This window comes from Asterias rubens, chromosome 7 (genome assembly GCF_902459465.1).
Source record: "Asterias rubens chromosome 7, eAstRub1.3, whole genome shotgun sequence".
In the NCBI taxonomy this organism is placed as follows: Eukaryota; Metazoa; Echinodermata; class Asteroidea; order Forcipulatida; family Asteriidae; genus Asterias; species Asterias rubens.
The window spans coordinates 16,942,741-16,966,111 of NC_047068.1; the positions used below are offsets into that span (position 1 = coordinate 16,942,741).

Below are 23,371 nucleotides of genomic sequence, written 5' to 3' on the forward strand. Positions count from 1 at the left end.
AAACTTTAAACAAGCTTGAGTCAGTACTTTTATAAGCACTCAGCCATGACTCTTCATAAATGTCATTTATAGATGTGTAACTAATAGTTGTCTTAACCATCAGACTTAAACATTTACTTCCTTTATATTTCTTCACAGGAGGCGAAGGACTGGTACCCGTAAGCAAATTGTTAAAAAAGGTAAATTTAATCAACTATTTGGTTCTGTATTGGATTAGTGTTAATTTGTAGTTTAGATACCATTTGTTTCTGTATAAACGAACCATATCCCAAGACATGGCTATTATTGTTGAGTGTTCTTGTGGAAGTGTCTGTAAAAATAATATGAAACAGAAAGTTGGTTTTGTTTAAAAGAACATATCAATTTAGGTCATGACCTTTGCTCTGACCTTTTTTGGTTGATAGGAAGAAGGTCAGATCTTGCAGATGTTCCGACCTCTATGGGCTTTTGGTACGAGCCGTTTCCGGCAGATGGTCTATAAAAGTGTGTGCAGTATTTCCTCTTGATGGGAAATAGTCAGGGCTTGAAAATACTGTCAGTGAGAATTGTCTAACAAAATAATCATGTATGTGTGGTGGTATATTACAGAACTGGAATATCATCTCTCAGAGTTGAAGCCATTTGCATTTTGCAAAGGGCAACTTCATTGGAAAATGTTGAAGTCTATGTACAATTTTTGAATGGCCACCAAGGCCAAGACCAGGGCAACATAGGCCATAGCCTCTGTAGCCTCAGTGTAATTTCAGGCATGATTTTATAAGGTACACTATTGGGCACCTTGTTGAGAGCAAGGACTGTGGGGGAAAATTTTTCTCAACAGTGGAATTCTAAATAGGGCTGTTCCACAAGGAATTTTGGGTACAGAGTGTATGGGAGGATGTTGAGTACAAGAAGAAGGGACAGAGAGTAATAGAATTCTCCATAGGGAAGCAAATTTATAAACAGCTTTAGTGATTTGTGTGTTTAAAAATCACGGACTTTGTTATGACCAAGCTGTTTTGTGGATTGGTGGTTGATTCATCAGGGTGTGGGTTCAATCCTGGTCATGATACTTGTCCTTGAGCAAGACACTAATCTATAATTGCTTCTTTTCACCCATGGGTTATTTGGTACCTTTGAGTGCAGAGATGGTTCTAGTGATTGATTTAGCTTTGTCCATTACAAATTTGGAAGCTCAGGTTGCATACTCCAAAGAGCTGAATTTGAATTCAAAATCAACAAAGTTATAAACAGAAAAATTATTTTTCTGATCTAGCAGAGCTTCAAAAGGAGAAACTAAACGTGAAGGGAAAGGTTGCAAAAGTAAGAAGTGATCTTCAGGAAGGAAACAACGTATACCGGGATATCTTGGAAAAGTTCAAGGAAGAACTAAAGAGTTGCTCTGTCACACTGTTAAACATTGACATACAGGCAGCTGTGCTTACCTACAAACCAACAAAGTAAGTGTGTGGTTAAATTTCAGACTAGCGTATTAGTGGATTATAATAATCAATGTTTTCTCTCTTTTTTTTCTTTCACTAAAACTATTTTTTTTTTTGGGGGGGGGTCCAAACAACCAATTGAAATCAAAATTCATCTTTTATTGAAAAAATAATATAATATTTAAAAAAAAATATGAAGACAAAATAACAGGCTGGCCAAGCTGGCAAGATTGTTATCATTCCTGACTAAACTACAATACTGAAATATCATGTTCATTTGAGGCTTTTTGTTTATTGATGGATTATAGAATGCAGTCATTCAATGAATTAAATAAATCAACATTTTTGGTGGGTGGTTGGTTGGTCTCAAAACAATTTTTTTTTCTTAAACCTTGACTATTCTGAATGGCCTTTGCACTAATAACAGCTCTACACAAAGTAAAAAATTGAGGCTAAAAGTGGTGACCTTTGACATACCCCCACCAGCTGCCGATTTCACAAAACTTTACTCAACTGCGTAAGTCCACTTGTGCAATGTTGTGCCGTAAACGTTGCGCAAGTGGACTTAAGCAGTTGCGTAAAGTTTCTTAAAATCGACTGCAAGTTTCTTTAACTCATGAACAAGCTGAATTTAAGTCAAACACCTGTTATAAAATCTAAAGACAAAATGGTTCAATTTGTCATACATTTGCAATAAAAATTGTCAGGAAATTTTGCTGCCACGAACGTGTCATCGCAAGATTGTCATGGCTATTTGTGAAATCAGTGTCCAAAATCCATTGTTGAGTTGAGATGGATTTTGGATTTCAGGCAGTCATTGTCATTGGAAATGGTCATCTACAGATACAGAAGTTACCACAAAGTTACTCGTCGTGCCCAAAACCTGTACTGTCACTGCCCATGCTGCTGCCCCAAAACACTAGAACAATTTTCATCACTACTGGGCTTGACTTCTACAATAGTCTCCTGGCTGGGCTGTCACATAACACACTTCATCCTGTACAATCTGTCAAAAATCTGCCGCATCACGGCAACATTACTGAGGTAGCAAAATGTCCTCACACATCTCTCCCATTGTACACAAACTCCACTGGTTACCAATTCATTTCAGAATACAATATAAGATCATCCTTCAAGGCTCTCCATGGACTAGCTCCTACCAACCTATAGAGCATGCTTAAGGGCAGCAGACTCTATGTTCCTTTGACCCCTTTATCCAGCTTTGGGGATAGGGCCTTTGTAACATTTCACCTCGCTCTGGAACTCACTTGTTTAATTAATCACTCATGTTTTTTGCTCATTCTGAATAATCCTTTTGCTTGTTATTTGTTTTGCGTTATCAAAACAAAATAATACTGACAGAGTTACTTTCTCTGGTTAGTTAGAGCGCTAACAAATGCTTTGTATTATTGATATTATCATTGTCTAATACCAGTGAATAAAATCAAGGGCCTGATGCTTTGTTTTATTTTCTACTTCAGCAAAAGCTTTCTGTACAAGATCTCTGCCAATAGCTACGTTTTCAGGAAGTCTTCGCAGAGAGGACGAAAGAGAAGTAGGTTGTTTCACATCTTTTGTATTTTCTGTGTCGTATATCTACCTGAACAAATGCTGGCTGTTGTCAGCAAAACAGTTGTTCCCAGCCTGGAACTACACAGAGGCCACTAACGACATGTTGCCCCTTTAAAAGTTTCTTTTAGATTTTAATATTTTCTATTGGAAGTGCGTTTTGCAAAATGAAAATTACCACTGCTGGGATAAGATTTTCCTTTTTAATAGGTGGAAATTTGTATCAGGGATAAAGAATATTAATTTTGGTTTTACCCATATGTATTGATGTGTGTTAATACTGTATATTCAGTACTTTTCGGAGCTCTGTATACAAAAATCTCAACAAAATTTGCCTGTGATTTTCGCAGAGCTCAGGAAAGTACTGAGTAAACAGTGCTATAAACACACCTCGATTTACATAATGGGAAAAATTAAAATCAATAAAGATTTCCCTTGACTCTAACAAAATAATCGTTAAATCATCTTTCTTGCTATTTTTCATCATCAATTGGAAACTTAATTCATTTGCTTATTAATGCTAAACCTGCTCCTTGCTTTATTGGTGTACTGCTATTTGTCTTTTTCTCCACATTTGGGCAATTCCACGGTAACGGAAGGACGTTTTGACTCATTAAACAACATTTAAATTGTGGATTCAGCCAAAAAGAGGAGGCCATTTTGAAGGCAGTCATTAATAAAAGAAACTGTGACATTTGCTTGATGAAACTAATTAAACTGTTAATGATATCCACGATTTAAATGTTGTTTAATGAGTCAAAACGTTTTCCGTTACCGTGGAATTGCCCATTTACAAATCTTAAATAACTCATCAAAAAACTCAAAAGAACGTGGTGAAACTTCACAAAATTCTAGATGTCATAGTGGATATTTCAGATAAAAACCAGATACTGGTGGACTTTATTGATGTTATGGACTTTAATCAACGTTTGCTCTAGCATATATTAAAAGTGTTAAAATAGATTAGTAGAGCTGACAAAACAGTCTAAGCCAGTGTTCATTTTTTTTTGCGATCAACCAAACCACATGAAATAACATGTGATGTAATTGAGTCAGGACAAAATAATAACAAACCATACACAACTTATGAGCCGCAGTCATACATTGTCCTTTTCCCACAATTTTATTAAGCTTTTTGGACAAAATTGCACTTATGAATGGGAATAAAAGAGTTAGTGACTCAATTTTAAAGGAACGTTACAGAACTGGTAAGAAAACAAAATTGTGAAGATCACAGATTTATAGCAAACTTACATGGTCTAATGATGATGGTAGTAGAAAACCTCCCTTGAATTATTGTCTAAAAAAGCCATACTTGATGAGAAATAAATAATGTAACTTTGCGTTTGGAGTTTATCGCTCAGTGAGCACTTTATTCATTTTTTGTTTGCATCAATGTCATGCAAAATGTGTAATCAGTCTTTCACTATTTTCTGGCCGATCGATCTCAAACTTCTACAGGTTTGTCAGTTTATGTATATGTTGGATTACATAAAGTGCTTACACTGCTAGCAACTGTTTTGTTAGGATGCATTGCTTTGGATCTGGTGAGTCTGTGAAAAGCGTTTGAAAACTGTTTGCTAGAAAAGGCATTTGGTTGGACAGATGTTTTAAAAAAAAGAATATAATGATCCACACAAAATTGCATGGTTTTCCTTATATGTTGTGAACTAACTCGGTGTGCCATTTTGTGGAGAAAATTTGTTTACTTCATAAAATGGCCGACCGTGTTAATTCCCAAGTAAAAGGAAATTCCATGCATTTTCGAGGCATATTCCACTTTTAAAACATCTTTCTAACCATATGCATTTCATGGCAAACGGTTTCAAACGCTTTTTGTAGACCAACTCGACTGATCTAAGGCAACGTGTCCCTTTAAACGGCCTTTTAAAACCTTGCGGGGTCGTGGCTGTCTTATAAAGGACCTCGCCGAATGGCATGACCACGACCCTGTGGGTTTTAAAGGGCCTTTTAAGACGGAGGCCCTTTTTTCCCTTAATCGTGAATGGAGTTTTTCTTTTCTTTTCCAGAGCGCTGTAATATGAACAAATACCATGGTGATTCACAAAACAACACAGGGTCCTCATCTGCATACCAAGGCTCAAGGGAGGAGAGACAATTTTCTCAATATCCTGTACCTAGGAAACAATGTGCCAAGAAGTCCACAACACAACTGGCCAGGAACTTCAACCTCAATAAGTCAAACTCTGGCTGGGATAGTGAGGTCATGCCTGGAAAGCGGAAGCGAGACTTAAGTGAGAGCTACCGCCCCCGTTCCGAAACATACGAAGCTGCATATGATATCGATAGAGATCAAGCACTTGCCAACGGTGAGGAAAGGTCGTGGTCCAGGGACAGAAACTATTGGCATACAAATTCCGTCAACCACCGTGACCAGTACCATGACGAACCTAGATCCCAAAGAAACAGCTACCGTGAATATTCCCCCAGCGATAACTGGCATGATGGTCGGAGACACAGTGAGGAAAGGGACAGAAGTTACCAGTCTACGAGATCTTATCACAATGATCATTCTGAGTATTCCTACTCAGACAATAGTGGTAGACCTGGAAGACATACAAGGCGTGAGTTTTCCAGCAGAGAACGAAGTCAAGAACGGGTCCCTCCTTGGAGAGATGGAACACTCAGTAACCGAGGAAAAACACGATATGGCAGACATGGTGACGATGTCAATGAAAAGCCTGCAACAAGGTCAAGAAATTCCAGTCCCTCCGGTAATACTAAAAGCACCTCAAGAGATACCTATCCCGAAGCAAAGCTTAAGAGCAGTACAAGCAGTTCTAAAACACCAAGTCAACCTGCATTCAGGAAAGCAAAAGAAAAAGACGGGGGTTGTGGAAACCAAGGAGATCCCACTTCTGCCACTAAAACAGATCAAAGTAACAAAGAACCTGGTTCAAAGTTGGCAAATTCAATTAGTGATAGTATTAAGGACAAGAAAAGTATAACTCCAAACCCATCAGATGTAAAGAACAGTAAAAGCACTTCTTTAGTAACTGGTGCAGTTTCTAAAACTTGCACTTCAAATGCACATGCTGGACCAGATACAGACAGAAGTTCTAAAACCATTGCTGAGACAAACGGTGTTAATTCACCTATTCCCTCACAACCAAGTGAAAAGAACCATATCCCAAGTGCAACTAAGTATGCACAGGGTGAGTTGGAACATATCTCCAAGTCGCATGGTTTTGAAGACTCACTAGCTCTTTCTGCAAATGGATCCTCTGATTTAAACCACCAGCTGGACAGTGTAAATGTATCCAGTCTAAATGCAAGCAATAAGGACCAAGTTACACTGTCTAAAGTCATGCCTTCCATAACTAATGAAAGTGCAGGCAAAGAGGTCACAGTTAGTTCTGATCGACGTGTTCTTGAAAAAGCTAAGCTCAACACATTGTCTTCAGTAACAGGATCCCCCCATATCACCTCAGCAAATCCTGAAGACAGTTTTAAAGATGTGAGTCTCAAGGCAGTGGCTCCTGGAGAAAGGAAAACAAACTTGAAGGAACCCTCACTCATCCAAGAAAATGATAAAACTGTTGATCCGTTAGATCTTGAGACACCAGATACATGTAACTCTTCACCAGCAAGGCCGGACGTGTCCGCAAGAGAAACAACAAATAAGGAAGTAAGCAAAAACCCGACCCAAAACAGCACTGTTGATATACCTGCACCGACTAGAACCAAACTCCAGGAACTTCCATCCCCTCTGACCAAGGTGGATGCGAATGAAGGCCCAATCAGCTCTTTCAGACTTAAGCTCAAGTCCATTGTGGACAAAGTGTTTCCAAAAGCAAATGCCTCAAGTGTTACCAAAGATGAAAGTAACTTCCTGTCTAAAAGCCTGCCAGCTTCTCCGAAGACCTGTGGTGAAGACATTGAAGTAGATTCTATGACTCCGAAATGCAAAAACTCAACAAAATGTCTTCAGATGAAAAACAATGAAGTTACTGCATCTGGTATTCCTTCTGGACATGATCAGTTGGAGGAACCCTCAGCTGCTGTAGTGAACATATCATCTTTAAAGGACGTTTACATCTTGCCTGTATGCCAGAATTCCACAGAGACAACAAATTGTGGTTCATCAACAGTGAGCTCAGAGTATCCTACCCAACTAAAAGAGCATTTTGGCAAAGCGAGTGAACTGGCAGTGGAGGGAATCAAGGATGTATGTACGAAAGCTACTTCCAACAAAGATGGATACGGTAGACCAAAGCCTGTTGAGAAATCAACTGATAAACTAGCAGATATTGCTAGTAAAAAAGAGTCTGGATTGTGTCCTCAATCATCTGGAAGCCTTTCAACTAGCCTGAGCAAAGATTGTGAACAAGCTGCACAAACCACTTCACTGCCCAACTTAAAAGAATGTCTTGATGACAGGACTAACATAACTGATGGCAGCTCTGATCAATCAAACTCTGCACAAATTGGTAAATCTAGGCCTCTTGATCCAGATGCGAGCCAGGAGCCTTCTCCGATGGAAACAGACCTTCAAGAATCAGAAGCAAGAGAATCTCCAATGCCGTCTGAGGTCCAGTCAATGGAAGTTGATTCACCCCCACTGGAAGAACATGGAGTATTGTCAGGGACAACAGCACTGAATACAAATGTAATGCATATTGTTAGTTTTTAAGAGCAAATTATATACATGTACTTTACAAATATTGGATGCTTGCAAGCATTGTCGCAGAATATAGTCACAAAGTGAAATCATCACTATTCCATGACAATGCACGAACCAAATGTTTTCGGTGTTTGGTCTTAACAAACTTGACGGGTATACAAATACAAGCTCCACAACATTTATCTAAACCCATCTACAACACCCTCTACCTGAAATAATGTGCAAGAATATCAACATCCATTTGGAGTTGGGTGAAACAAATATTAATCCATGATTTACCAACACTCAAGATGAACTCATTCAATGAAAAAATGATTTATTTTTTTAAGCCCTGGTTTGTTTATTATTTGGGATTACACAACTATCCCTAGTAACAGGGAGATTTTAAGCTTGAATTTCAGTACCTTTTGTCCTTTTTGGGGAGCAAATGAAGCATAACACTATGAGTGTTTGCATTGTGCTGGCTACCCCTGCAATGCCTAAGGGCGTTATTTAATCAACAGCTTTTGCATTCATACCCTAAAGAGCTCTGGGCGTGTTATTCTTTTTAAAAAGAATTCTACCTTTAAACTATTATCATCGGTTTTCCTGGTCAATTTCAACAGCAGTTAATAAAAGTGCAAAAAAACGCATTCAATTTCACATACTTTTTTGTAAATGATCAAACAAGAGTTTATTTTGAGATACTACTGCACGGGAACAGTTGTGAATTTGTTTCACTTACTTGGGTTTATTTTAGTCGTCCTGTTGTATTCAAAGACAATCAAATCTACTTTTTCACCATTCTTCAGTTGAATTCTATTTCAACCATTTACAGGACCCCTTCACGCTCACAAATTTTGAGTGTAACTTTCAAATGCAATAGCTAGTTTGCAGTCTTTGTTAATATTTCCTCAGATGTGTTTTGGGTTAAACCTTGCTTTGTTTTACTTTAGGAACTACAATCATTGGAAAAGTCAATTACAAAGCTACAAGGGGAGAAGGAGATGGATTCTCAAAATGATAACCACGAGAAGACGACTGTCGCTTCATTTATAAATCTGGTGATCTCCAACGAAATGTCCTTAAAACCAACTGAAATTAAGGAAAGGGTTGAGATGAAGCTGAACCCTGGGAATATGACTTCTGCACCAGGCATTGACAAGCATCCAACAGACACGTCCTTGTCAGTGAATCAGGAGACTGGGTTGTCTGCAGGCCTAGACAAGACTTCACTGGCTGTCCAAGAGATTGATGCTGCGACAACGACTGCAAGTCGCAAGGTACCAGAAGAATCTTCTAGCATGGATGCAAAAGAAGAGGAAGCTGCTGGAGACTCTGGGCAATGCGTTGAGGCTGTTAAACCAGGGAAGATGTCAAGTCTGGAAACTGGCAAGCGGGCGCGGAGTCCATCCTTAGAGGAAACAGCCTCTGATGGAGAGGAAAGAAACAGCAACAAAAAATCAAAATTGGATGACTCGTTAGAGAGAGTAAAAGGTAAGGCTTAAGACTTTCAGGGAGTTACCCCAGGAATAACACAATGAGGGAAGGTTTCACTAGTAACTCGCACCCAAGGATGCCGAAATGTTTGACTGGCAGGTGGTAGGGGTGTGGGAAACCACAGAATCTAGTCTAGGTTCCTAGACCATTGGTGTTGCGTGGTCACACACAACCAACGTTCCGATTATGCACGGCAATTGAACTGTACACGCTTGTAATGAACGAACGCTAGCGGGCGCTCTGTTTCTCTGATTTCCGGATCTCCCCATGTCCTGTGCTCACCAAGGTCTAGGACATTTGCAAATTGAAGGCGTGGCCAGACTATGCAAATGACTCGATTATTCATATCACGTGGCGGGTTGAAGATGACTATTCAAACTAGACCGAGTCAATGGTCAATGTGATCGGCGCGCTATTTTCAATAATCTTTGCCAAAGAGTAATTCCGTGGTCATTATAGGCCTATTAAAAGGAAAACAGTGAAATTTTAAGTATAGACTACCTATTCAGATTACGGATACGTGACGATTTGAAATCGTAAAAAATGGTCAAAAATCGAACGTAAGATTAGCATTCAGAGAGTCCGTGTCACAGACGCTTGTATGGCCCCACGGCGTGGAGCAATCGGAACGTGAAATAAGCCTTGTGGAATATCACGTACCGCCCATGCCGTGTCTCGTGGGGGTTGGAGGTGTTAAATCCCGGGCGCTATGAACTCCCAGCTTGTGGGTGTCGACTCCGTTGTTTCATATGATCGCAACGTTCCAATATGCTCCATTTTGATTCATGGCCCCCTAATTTCTTTTTGTTATGAGTTTCAGGTAATTTTGATGATGTCAAAACGTAGGAATATCGCATCTACCTCCATGGTTATATCATGGTTATATTGACAGTGTTATTGTGTGAGTAGCTTAAAAATATTATGAGAATTTTTTATAAAAAGTTGAAATAAAAATAATGCTAAAACAAAATTCCCTCAAAGCATAATTTTGCCAAACAAAGTATTATTTTTTAATTCTGTGAATGAAGAGTTATTTTTGAGGTAATGATTAAACTGGGCAACTAGTGGAATTTATGACCTGACTATTCGCCTCAAATAACTGGGAGTTGAATAGCAGTAGTCGCCACCCGACAAGCAATCAAAATTCGCAATTTCTCATGAGTTGTTCCAAAAGATATTGTTACGACTACATTCCAAAAAATATTATATGGTTACGTTCCAAGCTGCGCAGCTACTCGGCTACGTTTACGTTCAAAGATACGCTTAGGTCTACGTTCCTTCAAGTTACACTATAATATCAAAAGGTACGCTTTCAAGCCCAAGTCAAGCTATGCTTACGTTCAAAGATATGCAGCTACGTTTACGTTCCAAGATACGCTTAGGTCTACGTTCCTTCAAGTTACACTATAATATCAAAAGGTACGCTTTTAAGCCCGAGTCAAGCTATGCTTACGTTCAAAGATACGCAGCTACGTTTATGTTCCAAGATGCTACGCTTCAGTCCAAGATATGCTTACGTTCCAAAAGATGTCAACGTTCCAAGCTACACAGCTACTCAGCTGCGCTTACAGATCTGCTTATGTTCCTTCAAGTTACGCTATAATATCAAAAGGTACGCTTTCAATCCCATGTCAAGTTACGCTTACGTTCCAAGATACGCAGCTACGAATTACGTTCCAAGATATGCTTACGCTCCAAAAGATACTGTTACGTTTTAAGCTACGCAGCTACTCAGCTACGCTTATACACTCCAAGATACGTTTAGGTTACGCTACAATATCAAAAAGTACGCTTTCAATCCCGAGTCAAGCTACGCTTACATTCCAAGATCTGCAGCTACGGTTACGTTTCAAAATACATTCTCACAAAGACGCTTTTGAATCCCTCAAGATTTCATTCCCCAAAGATTAAAAAACTTTCACTGTGAATAACACTACAGAGCCCACCAGTTAATATCTGTTTGGCAGAAAATACTGTACAAATTTTTTTTACTATCCAAAAATGTAGGTGGGCACTAGGCATAAGTCTACAACATTTCAAATTTAATTAAAAATTGGCTGGTAACCAGTTTCTGCTAAGCAATACTATTTTGTGCTAACTATCAGCAAATTGTTTAGCCAATACAGGCTTCATCAGTGTGGGCCCTGCCACGATCGCATTTCAAGCTGCATCATGGCAATGCAGTAGTCTGGATCTGGATACTATACATAGAAAGGTTTGTGGTGGTACCGCAAACCTTTCTTTATCGTTTTAGTTTAGTTTTATTAGACTTTACACTGGCATAAAAATATAGAAATACAAATCGATACATAAAGAAATAAAGAATCAAATTAGCTATAAAAAATACCAAGCCAGTGAGTGACGAGGAGGAACAGGTGACCAGCACCTCTACAAAGCCGTCCTGTCACAAGAAATGTCCCCTGAAACCCACCCCATAGCAAAAAACCACCCAACCCACAAAAAAGAGGGAGCGCTTTAAGGCGGGACTGACAATTACAGACGACAAGAAGAGCAATGGCAGTGCGACACCCAAGTGCAGACATCATCCGCTGAAAAGTCAGATGCAAACTTGTCCCTGTAAAATTGGAGAAGAAGAGTCTTAAATGCTGACAAGGACACGCTAGATCTGACCGACAGCGGAAGCTGGTTCCACATGGGGACAATCCGCTGAAAATAAAACGACTTATGGGACTCTGTTTTACAACGAGGAACTGATAATCGTATTTCCACCATGTGGCAAAGTTTCAAATCCTACTGATCTGGACATTATTATACTCCGATAAAAACATATACCCACACACACATGCAGAGTAGTATAGCAAAAGTCATGCAACGCATTACTGCATGCATTTACACTGCATGCACAACACTGATGAACTATTCATGACCCAACCGCAACGCAGCCTCTGATTGGCTCCACCGGAAAGTCGGGGGAGATTTGCCGAAAAACAATAAAAAAAGTTAAGACCCGTCGTTGCAAATGTCCTAGACCTTGGTGAGCACAGGAAATCAGAGAAACAGAGCGCCCGCTAGCGTTCGTTCATTACAAGCGTGTACAGTTTTTGCCGTGCATAATCGGAACGTTGGTTGTGTGTAACCACGCAACACCAATGGTCTAGGAACCTAGACTACACAGAATCTAGCTTTGGCTGCTGACAAGATATCTACGTGTAGAAGCCTGCTACACAAAAAAACAGATGGCTCCACTTATCACACAGTTCAGATCTTGGTACGTCTTTATGTCTGCACAAAGTAAATATGAGTGTAGCGAATTTTCAGCCCCTCAACAAATACTCTGACCCCCACTTAGATATGTGGAATAGTCCAGTCTAGGATATCAAGTACTTTGACTCTCCAGGCTTTGCATGGTGGAGAAAGCAGTAAAATAAGTAACATTTGCCATGGTGTAGTGTTTTAAGCCTTCACTTAATGGTTTAAAGGCAGTTGACACTATTGGTAATTGTCAAAGACCAGTCTTCTCACTTGGTGTATCTCAACATATATGCATAAAATAACAAACCGGTCAAAATTTGAGCTCAATTGGTCGTTGAAGTTGCGAGATAATAATGAAAGAAAAAACACCTTTGTCACACGAAGTTGTGTGCTTTCAGATGCTTGATTTCGAGACCTCAAAATCTGATTCTGAGGTGTTGAAATCAAATTCTTGGAAATTTGTTTTTGTTTTTCTCGAAAACTACGTTACTTCAGAGTGAGCCGTTTTTTTTACAATGTTTTATACTATCAACCTCTCCCCATTACTGGTTACCAAGTAAGGTTTTATTTTCGTTTTTCCCAAGGGGACCAACGTGTTGCTAAAGACGACCTTAAAGATCCTCCGGAAATCATGCAACCTTTGAAAAAGGCTGCTACATCCTCGGCACCATTGGCTTCCCCACAACTAGTGGAAACTGTTGTGAATTCCTCGGAGCCGGTGGATTCCCTCCAACCAGTGAAAATAGTTGTAAAATCCGGGGAGCCAGTGGCTTCCCCTCAAACAGTGAAAACAGTCCTGAAATCCACGGAGCAAGTAGCTTCCCCACAACCAGTGACAACAGATGCGAAATCCATGGAGCCAGTGGTGGCCCCACAACCTTTGAAAACAGCTGTTACATCCTCAAAACATGTGGCTTCCCCACAACCAGTGAAAACAGTTGTGAATTCCTCGGAGCCAGTGGAAACAGTTGTGAAAACCTCAGAGCCAGTTACTTCCCCGAAAACAGCTGTGAATTCCTCAGAGCCAGTGAATACAGTTAAGAAAACCCCGGAGCAGGTGGCTTCCCCACAACCAGTGAAAACAGCTGTTACATCCTCAAAGCCAGTGGCTTCCCCGTCAAACCAAGGAGAGAAGGCAGAGCCAACGAAGCCTGATGCAGTGCCAAGGAAGTCGTCGGCAACACCACCACTCTCTCAGGCACCCTCCCAATCTGGAGCTCCTCCAGCTCGACGGACTGGCAAATCAAAACAAATGACCACAAAGGTTGTACTAACTGGAAAATTCATTTTAATAGCAATGATTATGGCGTTTTCTATAGCTCCTGTATCCACAAAAGCTGCACTTGCTTCAATAAAAAGTTCCCTCTTGGTTGTCTTCTAGCGATGCACAGATCAATAACATTTCAAAAACTGTATACTTTCTTGAGTCCTGTGGAAAAAAAAAACAGTCTCATGGGCTGCAAATCCCTCCTGATATAGCTATGCGATAATATTGTGTAACAATTGAAGACTCTCTTCTTTTTGGCTTCATTTTATCATTCAGGAAATTTGGAAACGGTTTCAACATTTGTTTACGGTCAAACAGTTGAACAATTCTGTCCCAACCTTGTTGTGAACTCAACCAAATGAAACTTATTTGTTGTGTGAATTAACCCACAGGACCTTAGGCTTATGATTGAGAAGCATGCCCAGGCAGCACTTCAAGCCCACCTGAAGCTCCTCCGTAGGCAGCTGGAGATATCCAGCAAAGGTGAGCGGATGTGGGAGACACGTTGTCAGGAAACCCAGAAACAACTCGAGATTGTGCAAGGAGAGCTCTCTAAAGTCAAAGAGGAAGGGGACGGCATGAAATCCAAAATAGCGGAACTGTATAATTGTAAGGAGAATTTGACGAAGAAACTTCATGAAAAGGTAGGCTATGAACTTTTTTTTTTATTGTGCCCACCATTGGTATTTTTTCTCCTGGAACTTTATCAAACTTCTCAAGTAATCGTTTTCCTTTGCCACGATAAAATTCTGACTTGACAATAATGTAGTCCTGTATAGTCTATGTTTCAACCAAAAAGGTGCTCAACGCGCTTGATCAAAGAGAGTCACTCCATGAAACAAGTTGATTTTATTAGACCAATTTATGAAGCGGTTTATGAGGGTTTAGTAGGTGCTGCGGTGCATTCAGCAGCCATTGCGAGAAACATCGACTGAACCCCTTATCTTAACTGTACTGGGTACCCACCTACACTCTGCTGATGCAAATTGTTGAAAGAGTACAAAACAGGTTGAAGTTTTAGATTGTTCTGTGTTTATTTTTTTGCTTAGGGTATTGAAGTCAACACTGCATCAAATGCAACTCAGTATGACTGTGATGACTTCACTGAGGTTATGGACAAAGTCCTTGTTGAGATGGAATCATCTGAAACGTTGCCTGTTTCAAATCCTATTGTTATTTCTGATCCTTGCCAACACCTGGAATCTGGGAACAAGCCGACATCCTCTTCCTTAAACGTAGAAGCTTCCATGAAAGTGGCAGAAGCCCCAAATGTGGCAAATGCCACAGTTCTATCATCAGCTGATGCTAAAGAAAATCCCCTGTTTGCCCCACCACTAGTGCCGCACTCAGCAGTTCAGCCACAGACAACCACTCCGGTATGGACAAGCCAATAAATGTGTTTTCACTTACAAGGCAAATTTGTCAGTAAGTCACTTCTTCACATACAAGTGTATCTGCTGTGTTACCAATATTTGCCGCTTCAAGTTATAAAGAAAATCACCCATTTCAGTATTCAAAGGCAATTAAAATGACAAAAACTTTTAATACCTAAGAGGACCTTAGTCTTTGTTCAATCCAAAATTCTTCTGTAAAGGTGTTTTGATCTTCATTATTATTAAGATAAATAAATTTTGGTATGTGTTAAATATTTGGTCCTTTTGCATCACATTTGCAGGAATCCATTCCAGCTGATTCTGCTGGGCCTTCTGTCACTCCTAATGCAGAGGCTTCCAAGGAAACTCGGATTGCATCTTTAGAACCGGCTTTGGTATCATCTCAACCACAGGCGCCACCTACAATGATCTGCCTTGAGAAACCGAACAATGGAACTTCAGTTTTGTCCCCAAAATTAACACAACATACCATTCAAGGTGTTTGTAGTAGAGTAACTTCTGTGCAAGCAACAGCGAGTCCGGGCGCACTGATAGTACAAACAGCATCCCCTGATACAACAGCAGTTGTGACCAATACTAATGCTGCTCTTCCTAGGAAAGCCCTGACACCAGAAATCCAAGAAATTGAGCTTCCACCTCACAGTACTCCTGGGAAGCAAGTTGTACCTTCGCCTAGAGTGAGACAATCTCAATCGCCTCAAACACTGAAGTCTGGGTCTCCTGCTGGACAAACTCCTCCAAGGGGGTTGATTCCTATAACTTCCCAACTTGCAAGAACGACTGGAGCAATAAATGTATCAATAGTACCTAATGTTACAGTTTCTGCAAAATCTGCAAGACCACAGAAGGTCACAACACCGGTCACCAAACTGCAAACCCCATTAGCGACAGCTTCTCAAAAAGCTGCAGCATCCCCACAAGCAAATCGAAATACCACCTTGGAGCATGTACTCATAGATTTGACTGATGATATGGAAGAGCCCAGCAGTTCTGTTGCCAAACAACCGGCTGTCAAGACCCCACAGGCGACAACGACAGTTGCATCAATGATGCAACAGCCTCAAAGCACGGCCTCTAAGAGGACACCTCCGTCATATGGTTACCATCAAACTTCAACGGGCCAGATTGTACCAAGCAATACTCAGGGATCGATCACAAGGAGGCCAGGACAGCCACAGGAAGCCCAATCTCCTCACAAACCTGCCACGCAGATGGTGAGACCAAATGCCCAGCAGCCACGCCCGCAAGTTGTGTCCCCAAGGCATTTCAACGTTGCTCCACCAAACCGAACTGTTGGAGCGGTACAGTATCGCATGCAATCAGTACGCCCAAGACAAAATGCCCCCAGGTTACCTCAGGTCAATTCAATGGTATCTGCAGTGTCAGCTCCCCAGGCTACTGCACACTCATTGCTAAATACTTCTCAAGTGTCCTCAGCATCTACACCCGTACGCTATATAAACCCAGCCTTAATGCCAAATGTCTCCATGGCTTTGAACCACTCCTTCGCCAACACTAACACATCGACTGCTGTAGCTCAACATGCCCCTATAGCAGCAGTCACTGCATACCCCATGTCAGCACAGCAGATACGAAGTGTTGCTCCGATTCTACAGGGGATGTCAGTCCCCATTGTGACTCAGGCCCTCAATAATGTGTTCTTCCCATCAGCAGTCCAGGCTGGAATTCCTGCTGGAAGATTACCTCAACAAGTACAGGTAAGGAAACATTCTTGTCATATTATTTTATTGCCAAGATTGTACCCAGTCAGTTTCCCTTGTGGTTTATTACTTGTAATTTGAAATACAAACTCACATCCCCTTAAAGGTGATCCCTTTGCTGCCCCTTCCCAAGTTAAATAAAAAATGTGGGTGTGATCCCTGGCTTTACAGTAGTTTCAGTGACAAAATAATAATAATATCAAAGTCTTATAATCATAGGGAACGTATCTCAAGACGCTGTGTATATACGAACTTTCAGAAAGAATTCTGAGGCCCAATTATTGCACACCTTATAAGGATTTTACAAGGTACTTCGGCGCATACAGCAGCTACAGCCAGGAACACCGGGTAAACCCCTTCTCTTTTCAATGGGTGCACTGGGTTCTTTTTACATACGTTACATAACACATGTGACCAACAACTTTACGTCCCATCCTAAGGTGAAGCAATGGTAAGTGTTTTGCCTAAGGACATAAGTGTCACGGCTGGGGATTCAAAACCACACTCTGCTGATCAGAAACACCAGAGTTTGAATTTGGTGCTATAAGCGCTCGGCCACGACACTTCCATACGGAGAAAGCCAACATTTGGGCTAGGTAGCTCAGTTGGTAGAGCGCCGGCAGGTTAATCTGGAGTATGCAGGTTCATGTCTCCTTCTGTTCAAATTTTTTTTTTTAACCAAAAAATTGTACAAAGGTTTAAAGGAAAAAAAGTGAATGAATACAGCCTGTAGTGGTGGTGCTGATGATGACAGATTTCAACTTCTTTGAGCAATGTTTGATAAAAAAAAAACGGTGTTATTTAATTGCCGCCCCTTCAAATTTGTATTTCAGGGAGTAGTAAGGACACCTCAGAATACCATATCAGCAACTCAGGTTGTCACACAACTGCAGCAGCAACAGCAACAACAACAAATGCAACACATGCAGATGCTAGCCCAGCAGCAACTTCTCCAGAAACATCAAGCCCAGCAACAGCAGGCCCAACTACAGCAAGCACAGCAGCAGGCACAGCAGCAACAAGCCCATCAACAGCAAGCACAGCAAGCACAGCAAGCACAGCAAGCACAGCAACAGCAAGCCCAGCAGCAACAAGCCCAGAAGCAACACGCCCAGCAGCAGCAAGCCCAGCAGCAGCAAGCCCAGCAGCAGCAAGCCCAGCAGCAGCATCAGATTCAACAGCAGATGATGCAGCAGAAACTACAGCAGCATCAGCAGAAAGCCAGAGCTGCCGAGGAGCAACGACAGCAGGCAAGCCAGCAACAGAAGCTGCAACTGCAGTTACAGCATCAACAGGTCACCCAAGCTAAACATCAACAACTTCAGGTAAATATTAATAGAATACATAAAAATATGCAATGCCTTTGATTGCATTTTCGCAGAAGATACAGTCATGAGTTGAAATCTAGACTTATCCATTTCATAAGGCAAAATAACAGGTTTCTCTAGGGGATTATTTTCCTGAGGCAATGCACAAACAAAATGCATTCAGTTATTGTTTTATATATCACCCACATACATCCTTGTTATTTAATAAAAAGTTCACAATAAACACAATAAATGATATGAAAATCATCCATCTCACACCTTGACAATTTTGAAAACTCCCTTCTAAACAACATGTATGAGTCAAGTAGACACCACTCTTTTCCGCTGTGTCACAACCTTAAATTGGAAATTAGGCTGCAAACAATCGCTTCAAAGCGTCCTTAATAATCAATATTGGGCTCATATATTCAATTCCCAGCTTAGGCCATGTTTGAGTACAGATTTGCATTGGTTCTCTCCTATGCAACAATGTTTTTTCTCGGAATCCTCCGACTTCCTACTCAATCGCCTCGAATCGTCTCGATCTCTGGCTGTGCTTCTTGGTCATAAATGGGCCATGTGGCTTGCTGCCAAAGCCTGCGGCTCAATCATGCTGTTGACGTTACCCTCGAAATTCAGCATCTCAGCTGCCAGGAAGGATGATTAGCCTCTCAAATTTCATCAAACCATATCAAATCACATGATCTTTACAATCGTACTTTATTTTGATTTGAACTTAACATTTTTATTACCTGTAAACTAAAATTGATGTTTATGTCTTACAGGCTCACCAGCATGCCCAAAAGCTACAGAATCAGCAGTTGCAGCAACAGCGTGCTCTTATCCAACAGACTGTACAGAAGGTGCACAGTGCCAATCTGGAGCTAAAGGTGAGAAACCTCATTATCATTGCCTACTGCAATTATTTCACTCAAACCCTGCTACCATGAGCATAGGGGAGATAGCTGCTGCTAAGCAATAAGCCATTTCTGTGTTAGATTTTAATATTGTCTGGTATAATGTCTTGTTTGATCACAATTTACCACTTAAATTTGAATTCCTCGGACTATCGGACAGTTGCTATGTCAAATAATTCAGGGCATTTACCCATACTCAATAATGGAGGTTGCTATGCAAAGGCTTGCCTCAAACCATTTGACAAAGCAACTGTCTCTGAAGTCCAAGGAATTTAAATGTAAGCGGTACTTAGTGATTAAGCAAGTCATTGTACCAGACTAACTCACAAATAGCTCACAAGTAGCTTAGTCTCATTGGGTTTTTCAGGGTTTCGTATTAACATTTTCGTGGGTACCGACCTCGAGCTCATTCACCCATCGGTCCTTCTGATCAGGTCTCCCATTATAACAAGTCTCTTACTTCACACTAAGCCTCCGGTTCATACTTCAGGTGAACTGTGATAGAAAAAAAAAAACCTTTTCTGTGCCACATTCGGAAAACAGTGCATTTATAATCATTGTTTGCATCATCCAAATTCGAACTGTCCTTTGGCGTGCAAATACCATTGTGTTTGGTACGCTTTAAGTACAAGTTTTCTTATCATGTCATTGGTGTCACATTTCAAATTAAGGTCGGAACATCCTGTGAGCTTGCTATTTCTTACCGATTTTCCATGATATTCAATTAAAATGGATTGAACTTGAATTTTGTACTGATAAAAACAAGACGTGTAGAATGTACAGACCCATTTTTTGTAAACACACTGTCAAGGTAGTTGTGTTTCAAATTAAATTTTGCCCTGAATGAGTAAAAAATCGTCTGAAATTTTACACCATTTTATAACATGAGTTCACAATTTTTATCACTCATATTATGTTCTGATCCTTCAATCCGGTACATTAGTTAATGGGATGGATCACATAAACCTTTCTATTACATCGTCACAGGATAAATTTTCGCCAACTGAGTATGGAAAACTAGAGCGCCATCAAAGCAAAACCAAAACCGATACACAGGTTGTGACAACTTTACACTAAGTTCAAAAATGATCATTTTCTCATCATCATTTTTTCTCCACCCACCCCTCAACTCAACAGAAGAAGCTTGACCTTGTGAATAAGGATTTCTTGACTGTCCAAGCCAAGCTACAGAACAAGGAGAACATGACTTTCCACCAACGAGACCTTGAGATGCAATTACGACACTTGGATGTGAGAACTTGCTATTTTTCTTTGGAAGCATTGTTTGGTACTTGATATGTGGCATGGTGTGTCCCTGCCCCCCTCATGTGAAACCTTATATCACAGAAAAATTCCATTAAAGAAAAGGCCAGAATAAAAACATCTTTTTCCTCTGGCTACTCACACCTTTTATCTCCATTTCTTTTTAAACAAATTGGATTTAGCATATTTTCTTTACATCTTCCAGTGTTTACTGGTTAAATCTTATTCATTTCATCAAATGGTCACTAGCCATGATAAAAAGAATACACATTCAAGAAGTTAATTTATTTCGAACTCATTATTGGGGCAGCAGCAACTTTTCACAAATCAATATAAATTCAACAAGTCTCACGTCTCAATATAAGTGGTATTCTTTTTTACTTTTTCAGAGTCAAAAACAACAATTGCAGGGTGAAATAAACAAGAATGCCAGCTTGCATCAACAACATCAGCAGACATACGAGCGGCTGATGGCCAGTATAAATAACACTGCCATGAATGCCAATCCCAATGCTGCCACCAAATTAGGACCTGCAAGCCACCCTGCTCCCCTGCCCGCACTGCCACCATCGACATCAAAGGGACCTCCCAAGCCTGAACTCAACATCACTAAGGTAGAAACAGGAATTGTACTCTCCTGGAATATGACCCTGGATGGGTATGATTCACAGATCGATGTCTACCATCTCTATGCCTATCAGGAATCAGAAGCCCCTGCCACCACAACCCTCTGGAAGAAGATTGGAGAGGTCAGGGCGCTGCCTCTCCCGATGGCTTGTACACTGACACAGTTCCAAGCAGGAAGTGTCTACCATTTCGCTGTTTGTGCTGTGGATGTTCAGGGCCAAAGTGGTCCCTTCAGTGAGCCCTCAAGTATAAATCTACCACGAAACTGAAAGGAATTTTTAGAGAAACAATTTCCAGAGCTGAATGCTCGTTTGATAACCTTTTGTACTTGTGCGTGTGTGGTTGGTGTGTATGTTTGAAAGAATGTCTAAGTATAGGTCTCTGTGTTAACTATAAGATGAAAATAAAATCCAGGTTTCATAGTTATCGTACTGCTGAATTTTTTTGTCATGAACAAAACGTCATTATAAGTTTGGTGTATTTCTGAATTCACTGTCTTTGCAATGATATGAAACCAATTGGTTGAACCATCAGATCAATTTTTTATGACTACCTCACTGTATTAAGTTTTAACTTTGTCAGCCAAAAGATAACCGGAGTTACTCTTGTTTTACGGAGTTTTAATTCAAGCTTAACCTTTCAGTGAATCCAAAGATATTTACTTGCTGCAACTTTAGCTCAAAATTTGGGGATGTAAGGCAATCTTTTATTCACTCATGCAATCACCACATTTTGGCGCCAGACTGCAGTAGTACAATTCATGCAAGTAACCATGCTATTGATGTTTTTCTCTGAGATTTAGATATTTGCCTCGCGCCACCTTCTATTTTAAGCGTTGGCATGAGTGCTAGTTTGGTTTGATTTTTGTATTTATTTTTGTCATGGTTTGAAAAATCATTTCTAAAAAAGATAAAACGACCAAACATAGAATCTGCTACATGTGTCTCCATAATGGACAAGCTTTTATTGTGTGCCTGTAAATAATAATTATATGTACCATATAATTTATGATTTTTTTCCTATGTGTTTTTGTCTATGTAACTAGTGATTTAGATATTCATAATCATTAAGTTTAATTTGTTTCTGTTTTCTAAAAGGAATTTTATAAAACTCATGTGGATTAAGAGTTCTGACTTTTTTAAGGAAGAGTTGCCCAAGAATTTTGTTCCTATTTTCAGTTTTGAAGTGGAATGCCAGTTTTTGTTTTGCAAGAAGACAGTATCTGCTTGATAAGCCAAACAACAGAAAGAAATTAAAAATTCTCAAAAACTTATCCAAAAGATGGCATCAAATGTTTCAAAAGTTTATCAAGGTCCAATGATTTTGAATTTCACCCAAACCTAGTTCTCATATATCACCAACCAGGCACAGACTACATATCCATAAGTGTATGCTGCATAGATTTTAGTCTAAAAAATAAAACCAGTAGATTCTTGCATAGTATTACATCACAGGTCCAAACAATGCTCTCACCAGATTCAACGAATTACCTGCCATGAGCTGAGAGATGTTTGCTTTCATAAGTGCATATTTTAATGAAAAATGTATGAAACAAAACATTAGCTGGTGTCACACCTGAAAGTCCGTTTGTTTTGTTCTCTTAGCTAGAACGTTAAAAAAGGACCATTTCGAGGGACGGCTACATCGTCTCAAAGGTGCCCTGTTGTTTGAATTTGGCAATGGTGGCACAAGGAAGCCTTTGACTTGTGAAAACAAACTTTGCAACCATCTTAAATGCAGTGGACACTTTTGGTAATTACTCAAAATAATTGTCATCATAAAACCTTTCTCGATTACGAGTAATGGGGAGAGGTTGATAGTATAAAACATTGTGAGAAACAGCTCCCACTGAAGTAACATAGTTTTCGAGAAAGAAGTAATTTTCCACGAATTCGATTTCGAGACCTCAAGTTTAGAACTTGAGGTCTCGAAATCAAGCATCAGAAAGCACACAACTTCGTGTGACAAGGGTGTTTTTTCTTTCATTACTATCTCGCAACTTCGACGACCGATTGAGCTCAAATGTTCACAGGTTTATTATTTTATGTATATGTTGAGATTCACCAACTGTGAAGACTAGTCTTTGACAATTACCAATAGTGTCCAGTGTCTTTAAACAAGAATTTAGCTGCTCCAGTGTGGACATGGTCAAATCATTTATGTTTACTCAAAAGCATTATAGCTTTCGGTCCTTGCGAAAGTTAAAATAGCTTTCTATTTCAAAAGGTTGACTGCTAGTGTGGAAAAAAAACTGCTTTTGAAGTTGTTCAATATACAGGGTTGTTTTGTGGGCATTATTAAAACCTTAACTTGGTTTTACAAGTGCATTTTAACTCCTAATACCACAACATCTATCAGAATCCAAACTTTTTGAAGCTTTCGTCTTGTCAGTGCAGAAACATCACATCTCAGTTGTATAATAACATCATATATTGCGTGAAGAAAAGGCTCTTTGCGTAAACATTGTATTGCCACACCATAGAATGCTTCATCTGGGATCATGAAATGAAATACTCAAATTTGTGGCCCATGTTTAAGGGTATTTTTT

General features: G+C 40.0%; 1 protein-coding gene across 6 annotated transcripts in view; it reads left to right on the forward strand.

Moving 5' to 3' along the window:
* LOC117292227 (protein split ends-like) overlaps nucleotides 1-22,110 on the forward strand; it is a 40,532-nt gene extending 18,422 nt beyond the window's left edge. For 5 of the 6 annotated variants that reach the window (XM_033774195.1, XM_033774197.1, XM_033774196.1 and 2 more), the window contains 13 exons: nucleotides 139-179; nucleotides 1,259-1,439; nucleotides 2,903-2,976; nucleotides 5,021-7,620; nucleotides 8,571-9,111; nucleotides 12,912-13,591; nucleotides 13,987-14,238; nucleotides 14,644-14,970; nucleotides 15,270-16,706; nucleotides 17,543-18,034; nucleotides 18,802-18,906; nucleotides 20,071-20,184; nucleotides 20,586-22,110. In XM_033774195.1, the coding sequence (XP_033630086.1) occupies nucleotides 139-179; nucleotides 1,259-1,439; nucleotides 2,903-2,976; nucleotides 5,021-7,620; nucleotides 8,571-9,111; nucleotides 12,912-13,591; nucleotides 13,987-14,238; nucleotides 14,644-14,970; nucleotides 15,270-16,706; nucleotides 17,543-18,034; nucleotides 18,802-18,906; nucleotides 20,071-20,184; nucleotides 20,586-21,092 (7,351 nt within the window). In that variant the 3' untranslated portion in view covers nucleotides 21,093-22,110. Of the gene's footprint in view, nucleotides 1-138; nucleotides 180-1,258; nucleotides 1,440-2,902; nucleotides 2,977-5,020; nucleotides 7,621-8,570; nucleotides 9,112-12,911; nucleotides 13,592-13,986; nucleotides 14,239-14,643; nucleotides 14,971-15,269; nucleotides 16,707-17,542; nucleotides 18,035-18,801; nucleotides 18,907-20,070; nucleotides 20,185-20,585 lie in introns of those variants that run through there. The other variant, XM_033774199.1, reaches the window with a different exon arrangement.
* Nucleotides 22,111-23,371: the final 1,261 nt, after the last annotated feature.